Source organism: Nanorana parkeri, unplaced genomic scaffold, assembly GCF_000935625.1.
Source record: "Nanorana parkeri isolate BGI_ZX_2015 unplaced genomic scaffold, ASM93562v1 scaffold511, whole genome shotgun sequence".
NCBI lineage: Eukaryota > Metazoa > Chordata > Amphibia > Anura > Dicroglossidae > Nanorana > Nanorana parkeri.
The window spans coordinates 947,876-958,251 of record NW_017306779.1 but is presented as its reverse complement, the minus strand read 5'-3'; the positions used below and the strand labels follow the sequence as shown (position 1 = coordinate 958,251).

Below are 10,376 nucleotides of genomic sequence, written 5' to 3'. Positions count from 1 at the left end.
GCCTGCGTTCCCGCCCCAGTCCGGCCTAGGGGCTAGCTTCGGGACACCCTCCAAAAGGGTCTTATAAAATACTCTGTGTTGGCAACTAGAGTGGCTCTTGTTTTAAACATCATCGAGGAACTAGAAGTCTGAACATCGGAGAAGAGTTCCCCTTTAATCTTTGGACATTATCTGCTGGAAGTCAGCTTGCAGGAGAGCCCGGCAGACATCCACTTTGCTTCTTGAACTCTGAACTCTATCAGAACTCACAATTCCAGGACTGTTGAGTATTCTTCTTTTGCTCCCTTTTATTTTGCTGTTGTATATATATTGTCTCTTTTTATTAAATCTTTTTCTGTATATTTTCTGCACTGTTTCTTTTATTAAAGGACGATATTAGAAATCGTTAAGCTTATCTCTACGCTCTAAATACAAACTTAAAGTATCCTTGTCTCTGAAGAGTGCTACTGTATAGTGAATCCTGTCATATTCCTGTCTGAGAGGACAGCGCTATCACAGGCATTGTTTAAGTCTTTTGAATATTCGCAGCATTTGCTGGGCACAGTTTGTGTTCCGAAAAACACATGGTGGCAGTGGAAGTTTGGTGGGTAAAGGGTTAACTGCGGAGTTAACCAACCCTGGTGACGATCGCTCTCAGTCTGCTGGCCTGAGATTGTGTCCTGTGAGCTGGGAAATCTCTGCGCAGGGTGAGGCTGAGAGTGGTATCGCCACATCCTTGTGACGCTCACGCTCGGTTCAGACTTGTGTATGGTCACGTGGGATTGACGTACAGCGGGTCTGGGACGGGCGTACGTCACACTAACAATTCCCCTGTGTAGCCAAACCTAAAGCAGAAATGTTTTGGCTGCATAATATACATACATTTATATTCATCAGCATAACTGGAGTAATACGAGAGGAACAGATGTTCTAGAAAGTACAGTATATTTACTCAGTAGGGCATTATATGGCAGCAGTCCTTTGTTTGTGTTCCACAGAGTCTAAAGTGATTGGCAGGAGAATAATCAGAAAGGACATTATATCAGAGGACACAGAGGGAATCTATCCAGAATTAACAATGGATTACACAGCTCAGTGCTGAAGAGTACCTGGCCAGACAGGAAAATTATCAATGTTCAAGTGACTGTCACTGGAACATTAACAGCTCCACTTTCTCGAAATATTGAAACTGACAAGAAACATTTATGAAGTGTGTGTAATATAGTTACTGTGTTAAACGAGATGCATATTCAAGTGTTACTGTTTAAGTGATAAGCCCCTTTCACACGGGTGGTCCGATCAGTTCCACCTGTCGGTTTTTCAAGCGTACCCGAACGGATGCCCAATGCTAGTCTATGGGCAGCAAGGTATAAACAGATAGACGTCCATTTACACCGGGTTACCCCCGACTCCGCCAGGTCTGGAAAAACAGACAGACCTGATCGTGCCAGATCAGGGGTAATCTAATGTAAATGGACAGAAGATGGAGAAAAAAAACTGAATGTCACATCCGATCCATACTCTGGCAAACAGGAGGAGATCTGTGCAGGATCACCTCCTCATCAGCACGTGTGAAAGGGGCCTCAATGTTTTCTCCCCAGCTGGACAAACTGGGCCATAAAACAATGGAACAATCTTACGTAGGGTACACATTGCTGCCTATTGTTACCTAAAGCCTGAACTCTAAAAGAAAGCACTCACAGGGTAATTCACAGAAGGTTGAAGAGTTTGGGGAAGGCAGGAGAAGTGAACAATCTAGGACAACATAGCTGATTTCAAAACATTCTCCAATTCAGCTCACTTTCCAGTTCAGCTATGTTGTCCTAGATTGTTCACTTCTCCGGCCTTCTCCAAACTCTTCACCCTTTTGTAAATAGACCTGTCAGTAAGGTACCTAGCATGTATTAGGCACTCCCCATTCTAAGCAGTTGATATGCACTAGGACTGTAGTAACCTTTGGAGCAGCATGGGATGGTATTTAGCACAGGAGATCCCCGTACAGAATATGCTAACAAGGTGTTGTAGTTCTAGCCAGTAGTTCTGGATAGAGTGGGTAAAGCTGGCCATACACCTTACAATTATCTGCAGATTTTCTGTGTTTAGATGGAAAAGGTGCAACAGATTCCTCCATCTACACTTAACTGTGTGGATGGAGTAATCTTCAGCTGGGCCAATCTGTTGCACTTTTTCCATCTGACCACAGAAGATCCGCAGATAATTGTAAGGTGTATGGACACCTGAATCATTTGTATTTGTGTTTTATTTTCACGCCATTTCACGCCATTTCCGTATTTTCCTCACTTCCTTTATCTATGATACCTGTACAAGAAGGTAGAGTTGCAGATGTCACCTGGACAGGAAGGCACAGACAGCAATAAAAACAATCTTTTAACCCCTTCTCCCTACTCAAATAAAAATATGTTTTTGTCTGTGCGAACAGATGCCCACAAAATAATGGAACAGAGCTGCGTCCGGGGCTGCAAATAGTGTGTACGTGCCTAAAGTTCCTGGTGCTTAAGGAACATTTGTATGCATATAAATGTATATGGACCAAATGCGAGCATACATGTGAATACATATGTCTACAAGCATGCATATTTACATATGAAATTCTGCTCTTGCGTTGCTTCCATGTCCATGTGAATGAGCCCATACAGTTGACTCTCCAGGTCATTGATGAATAGCAAACGGGATTAGAAAAATATTAGTTCCAAAATAACTTAACCCCATGAGCTATTTGGACTAGTCTGGTATGCCCAGGCTTCAAGAGACAGTGAGCTTGTTTCTATTTTGTTCAGAAGAATTCAGGCTTCAATATACAAGGGATCTTGTAGTGAGCTGTTGAGAGGTGTCATTGCGCAAGCCAGAGAAAGAGAAGTAAGTCTAGGTTCTTCATTTATGGTCAGCTCTAAACTGATGATGGTAGTGGCTAGACTTGTGCATTTGGATAGGAATTACCGAATATTCGGGCACATAATAATTCGCTGGCAGAACGTGCGGCGGCCATATTGGCCACCAGCATGTTCTGCACATGCACACTGCCATCTTGGAGGAGGGGGACATGATGTCATATGATACCGCGCATGCGAGGCGTCGGGTGACGTTGCACACCTGTATGGGCACTGCTATCTTGGTGCATTCTTCTATCTACTTGTGCGGTTCCGGATTCGGAGATTCTTTGCCTATGAATCCGAAATAGCATAATTAGTTTAATTTGACTAAACAAATTAAAATGTTGTTATTTTTCATTAGTTTCGTCCAAAATGAATTTTTATAATTTGCACATGTGTAGTAGTGACTTTTAAAGTATTGCTTATTGATAATTTTGGGTACGATACGTTTTCACCGTTTCTTGGTGTTTTGAAGCTTGACATATTTGGTTGCTATTTACTTGACACAACACCTTTTATTTCATACAAGAAATTGGGGATCGTATTGTGTTTGTGTGCAATAAGATTATTTTAAGTGTATTTTTTTTCCTGAAAATGTACTTGTAGATTTGATAAACACTGTGCAACATAAAAAAAACTGCAACTATCTTTTTTTTCTACAGGATCTCTGCTTTCAGAAAATACAGTTGTTGGGTTTTTAAGTAAATTTCTATCCACAAATGCAGACAACATTTCAGCAAAAAACACTCTGGAGGTTAAGTGGTTAAAGAACGTTTTCAGGAATTGCTGCAGAAAAACCTATTAAAGTGACATTAAACCCTCAGATTTTTTAACAAAAAACAATACTGTAATGTGTGCCTTACTGTAATCCATGGTTGTTTCCCTTCTCTTTGCTGCTCTTCCTTTTAAATCTGTATCTGTTCTCATGCTGGGCAGAACTTCTGTTTTGCAGCAGACTGCCTTGTCTCTGAAATGGATACATGGTGTCTGTGTGTAGGTTTGCAACCTGAGCCAGCACTACAGGAAGAGGCACTCAGCTGCAAAGGGAAGTTCTCCCCCAGCATGAGAAGACATGAGGATTTAAAAGGAAGAGTAGCAAAGAGAAGGGAAACTACCAGAAGGGAAGCTACTGTCTGTGTTTACAGACAGTAGCTCATGTACTTTTTTTCAGCAGCAGGCATTTGGCTATAGGCAACAGAACGCTCAGATGTGAACTGGGGCAATTGAATACAATAGAAATCCTCTGAGCGTAGGTGTGAATGAAGCTTAAAACAGTCTTCTGGGCAAAGTGACTCTTAACCCTTACAGTTGGGTTACCCCCACACTGCAAGAGTTAAGTGCTCATTTGTGTCTAGATGCTTTACATTTGCCTGATTCTTGGCTTGCTTTTAGACTTTAAGCTTTTCCCTGGAGCGTCTCTCCCCCTTCGCTGCAGTGTTCTAAGGATCCTTGAGTCATCACATTCTATACAATGTATAGGACGTGATGACACCGAGGGATATACCATTGCTGCAGTGAAGGAAGAGAGAGGCTTCAGTGGCCAGAGAAGTGCGCAGATGGCGCCACAGTTTGGGTGAGTATAACTTTTATTTTAGCATCTCGACACAAACCAGCACTTAACCCTTGCAGTGCAGGGGTAGCCCAGCTGCAAGGGTTAGGAAAACTTCTGCCCGGAGTTCTGCTTTAAAGGAAGTTTAAAAGTTTGTAGATAATACAAATAGAACCTTTCCAAATTTTCTTCTACTGGAGATGATTCTCTGCTGCTTCCCAAAGATCTGACCACATCCTGCCTCACTGAATGTAGTTATATGTACTCAGGTTCTACTGGAGATAATTCTCTGCTGCTTCCCAAAGATATGACCACATCCTGCCTCCCTGAATGTAGTTATATGTACCCAGCTTCCATAGATAGGTTCCGGATTTTTTTTTTGCAGAGTTTGTCGCAAAGATGCGACACATTAAAAAAACAACAACCATATAACACAAACAACTTACTCAAACATGGAAGACGTCCTATTTACCTCCACTTTCCTTATTAACAATATGGCGGTAATTCATTTTGAATTTGTCGCAGCTATAGGAACATACTCTAAAAGTGTCCCGAAGAAAAGCTACCTGAATTTGTTGCACTCGTTGGAACTAACAATGAATATGGAGCACGGCTTCTGACTACATCCACACCACCAGAAAGAAATGTGTCGCAAGTGCCCTATTGAATTGCCCCACATTATTGTTTGCACGTTTCATACATAAGTCCCTGACTACATAAGATGCATTGGGCAATTTATCAAATCTGGAACAGATTTGCACTGTAACTAATCAGCTTCTCTGTCTCATTTTCAAATCTTACCTGAGCAAACTGAATAGAGGCACTGATTCCCCCATAGGGTATTTTTGCTCCAACAAGAATAACGCTTTACATTTTTCAAATCGGTTTGTACATATTTGTTTTGCTCTTAGATGACCAGTTTTAATATTTTTTCATCCCATTTAAAGTGCCACTGCTCTTTTTTCCCCTAATGCTGCTGTACAGTATCAAAGGCAATGACACATATTCTGTCCTCAGGTAAAGAAGCCCTCAGGTCACATGTAATACTCACAGGGTTGTTGTGATTCTTCATCATTTCTGTTTTCAGTTTGAGGTAATACGCCGGGGGGACAGCATTTTCATCTCTACAATACCACTCTTCCAGGGTCCTCGTTTCCAGTTTGGCTTCAATCGCCGCATCCAGAATCATTTCAAATTCAGATGATTCTACTTCTCCTGGGATTCGAATGGTTCCATATTTTTCTCCGAGCAGGCCCTGCACAATCGAATTAACACGGTTTACATCTGACATGGCAAGATCCCTATGGAATTTGGTTAATTAGGCTTAGCGGTACAAATTAAACAGTTCACTGCCATAGAATAAAATGTGAAACAGAGTGCATAAAGCTTACAGAGGATAAGTCAACAGAAAAACCTGTGTGTTTGTTTTAATGCTGTGAAGCGAGGCATTCAAACATGCAGCCGCTGGGGGGTTATCTTTCCTAGGAGATGAAGGTTACTTGTATCTCGAGGATTGTTCATGAGTAGATGAGCAGGTGCAAATATTTTTTTTAGCTTGGCCGTGTTTGACTCATAAAACTCAAAGTAGCCAGAGATTCAGGACATATGTTGGAGACATCTGATCTTTCTATTTTTACTGCTTTTTCATTTTATAATAAAGATATTTCATCTTCACTTCATCAATATTAAATTAAAACAAATAAAAGTATTTGGAATTAACAACATCATTATAACTGACTGAGTGAAGTTTAGTTCTTAGCGTATCCATGCAGACACAGACTGATAATGGTATCTGATGGTGTGAGAACACACCTGACGAATTCGGCTGTGCAATACAGGCCTTCGTAAAGGCTTCTGCCTTTGGCATCAGTTTCCCATCAGTTTGATATCATGAGATGTGCACTTGAACTGCATATGACCAGCTTCAAGCAGGGTTTGCATTGCCATAGACTAGTACGGGAATGCAAAACATGCTTGCAGTGAATAACAGCCCGTTTGCACAGGCCCTAAGGCAGGTGCTCATTATAACGTGTGTAGATTGACGTGTTGTTTCTGCAAAATTAACCTTGTATAGCCCCATCCATTCCTTGACTGAGATGTGGCTACTGGAGATCATGGGACAATCTTGTACCAGCCATCATGGTATGCCTAATATTAAGCTAATTATATTAAACGGAACTACAACTTCTTATCCTTTATAACCAAGGAAGGTGCCATCTTGGCCTCTGTTTGGCTTGCAGTTGCCATGGTGCTGCACATGTGATCAGCTATGACACCAGCCATTTCAGGGCCTGAAAGTTTGGTTGAGAGCTGAAATAAGCACACTGCTAACCTTGACAGTTGACATACCCTGAAAGTAATTATTTTGGGAGACCATTCAATTGGTGGGTCCAGTTCTGCTTTAAGGTTAGGGTCACAGGAAGGATGAGTATAAAGGCTGAGGTTATAGGGAAGGTTAGTGTGAAGACAGAGGTTATAAGGAGGGTAATGTGGGGCAGACTTGCTGTGTTGACAGCTGAAAGCCAAAGTATCATTTTAGTAGGGTTTATTTCTCACTAATAATGACTTTTATTACATAAAATTAAGTGTTATGCTTCAGGGAGCACCCAAGCATTCTTGGGTGGCATAAAGAAAGGAAGCCTTTGAGTATTTGGTACTCTTGCCATGCATCTCTGGGCTCTCTTATCCTGGATGCTAACTTTATGAAGTTTGAGTGAGTTTCTTCTCACAATCTAAAACATTGGTAAATTCCTTGGCTTTCTTCCAAACTGGCTCTAGTGGGTACATAAGTGTGGTTGACAGCAGCTGCATTTGAAAGTGGCAGAATGCTGGCACACCGCATTTAATGGTATGTGATATGATGGCATGCAGTTAGAAATTAATCACTATTAGTGATGAATTATGTTCAAACATATTTACTAATTATTACAGCACACATGTTGCAGAAAATTACATGATTACACATGTGGTATTTGTTGCTCTAAGGCATCACTAACAATGCTTCTATATACTCTGCTTAAAAAGTGTGACTGTCATGCAGTTAGGAAAACTCGGCCATAGCACAAAGACAGTAACAATCTAATTGTTATGTACATGTAGCACCCTGTAGGAAAGAGTGATGTTAAATGTAGTGTTATCAGATTGTATGCAAGCTGATGCTGATTTGTAGTCTGGGTTCATTTGGTTTCCCCTAATCAATCTGTCATCATTTTCATCTGTCTGCTGCTGGGTGTACCCTGGTCACAGAGCAGAGCAACCCATGAGAGATTGCTGTGAATAGATATCCCTCTCCAGCCAATCACTGTTAGACAATCCCCAGTGGTGCATGCTGGGGGAGGAGATAAATACTTGGGGTGGACCCATGTGAGCTCTCTCTTCCTCCCCTGGGCCCAGCCTGTACTATGGACTGTCTGAGATGGCTAGGCCTGAAGCCTGGGGACTAGCCATGTGATTACACTGGAACTTTATGGCTAGAGGCCCAGTGGTTACTACAGATGACAAGGATGACTATGACTAGTGACTTCTACCTCAAGTATTGCTGTGTCAGGTATTCTACCTGCTGTGCATAGAGAGGTGTGTGGGCACCTTTGGGGCCATAAACATCTCCCCTCCCAGTTCTTCGCAATCTTGAACACTCTGGCGGCCATCCTGCCCAGCTCCTGGCAACGAATAAGATCACTGGTTGCCAAGCACCCAAATACCAACCAAACCCCCCAAAAAGTATAGGTTAACATTCCCTAATATCAAAAATATCAAAATGTAATATTGCGGTGTCTTGAAAATTGTATAAATTGGTAAAGCAGTTCTTAGGTAAATGCATATACAGTATATGTGTGTTTTGTTACAGATATGTGTGTGGAAATATTTAGTATATGTAGTCATGTATGTTAATGCCTTAACTTACCGATATACACCTGCACCCGCTCCACGCCAAAAAAAAGGGGGTTTTAAAGGGTATGTCAAGCCAAAAACGTTTTTTCTTTACTTTTGGCTAAAGAAGGTAATGGATAGAACCTCTTCTGTTTTTTACTGTTATTTGTTTGAAATATTTCCCAACACTTTCTGTACTGCTTACAATGTTTCATTAACCAGGAAGTGAGGTAAACTCTTTAACAGCAACACGGACATAAATGATAAATAAATAAAGCTTGGTCACACATCGTAGGCATGGGAGAAACTTAATACATTTATTCATAAAAAAATACTAAAGTCCAGGGTGCTGGACCATTAATATTCTCATAAGAGCAATTGCCTATGTATGTTTCGTCTGTGCTTTATCCAGACTTGGTTGATGAATATGCTATTTAGTTGGTATAGCACTGTCTTGGTGTAAGATAAAATAAGATGCACTACTATGGGGCATACAATGGGGCACTACAATGGGGCATATAATATATTAGTATTATTAGTAGATGAGAATTTATATAGTGTTTTTTCCCTATACCATTTTCTATAGTCATTCTATATTTAGTTCCTATGTTGCCATCTAGTGGCCTTTCTTGGTATCAAACAGGTTCTGTGTTTCCTTTGTGACATATTTCCTCTGTATGTAAGCCCCACCCTTCTTCCTGAGGTCAGTATTTCCTGTGTCATGGCCACAGCTAACAGGCCACATGTAACTAGGACACATGTACTCTACATAGTACGCTAGAAAAGGCATCATTTTTTGACCGCAATAATACTGAAAACCATCCATCTGCTGTATCCTGTTGTTTGATGTGCAGAATAAAGCAACCTTTCTGGATGAAACGGTATTGGTGAGTTCAGCTATCTGACAATGAATGTCCACAGTGATTGAATCTGCTTATACATGCCATAGAGGTCTCACAAGGGATAAATCACTATCACAACAATCGGAGTCAGAATAAGAAGACCTGACTAAGTGAGCTTATATCTTTGGTTTATGTGAGCTTTGTGGTCCTCCCTGTGAGACAGGAAAACAAAACTTACATAATGCAGCATTACCCTCAAAGCAGGAGAGATAGAACACTACCCATAGTGTCTTTTGGTATGTAGCCTAGTAATCGGCTCAACAGACAGCATTTCAGTGCATTACAATATGTAACAGCTTTTGTTAAATGTTGGTGTGCTTCTAAAAAAATTTACCTGAATAAAAAACAAATGAGGATCAAGTGCAGAAGACTGTATCCAATAACAGACGATCAGAAATCTTTGCATAGCTGATATGATTACAGTATGTTGAACTCTTAAAAGTTGCTATGGATTACAAGACTTCTTGCAACATCATCTTTTTTCGACTATTTTACTATACAATCCCAATGATTGTCCCTTACATGCATGGCCTTGCTGCTGCCTGTGATTCTGCACTTAAAAAAAAAATTATAGCTCTTCATGTATATCTATTCTTCCTGAGTAATAATCTTGCCATTATCTCTATATGGTATCGCACTAAGTGCTTGGTAATGGCAGGCTTGGAATACAAGGTGGTAGTTTATATCCTAAAATGCTCTGAGGCACACTTAAAGAATATTTTGTAACATTTTATCCAGAGTTTTCCCTTTTGGTCTCTCTGTAATGTAGGAATACAAAAGTGAATTTTGACCACACAAATATTTCATTCTAGCAAATACAGAGCTTTACTAGTTCACCTTCGTTTATAAATATATATTTCTTGATTGCACAGTACAGCACACCGGGCCAATCAGGATGGATTGGGTTATATAGCATATCGTCAGGTGACTGGACACTGGCCAGGGCAATTTTTTGCCAGTGTCCTTAGGAGAAGGACATGCTTCTTTCTCTCTCTCTCTCTCTCTCTCTCTCTCTCTCTCTCTCTCTCTCAGAGACTGTGTTTAATGTTACCTTAAGATGTCTAAAATCAAGTTTTCTTCTACTGCAATTGGCTACCTCACCACCTCATGTCCCAGACCCCACAAAGATATAGGCAGAAGATGCGGGGCCGGCATATAATGTAGCTTTCAGCACTGGATCCTGTG

General features: G+C 40.9%; 1 protein-coding gene across 1 annotated transcript in view; it reads right to left on the bottom strand.

Annotated features, from left to right (window-relative positions):
• NWD2 (NACHT and WD repeat domain containing 2) overlaps positions 1 to 10,376 on the bottom strand; it is a 199,033-nt gene that overhangs the window by 22,578 nt on the left and 166,079 nt on the right. The window contains exon 4 of the mRNA XM_018561266.1: positions 5,467 to 5,674. Coding sequence (XP_018416768.1) covers positions 5,467 to 5,674 — 208 coding nt within the window. The remainder of the gene's footprint in view (positions 1 to 5,466; positions 5,675 to 10,376) is intronic.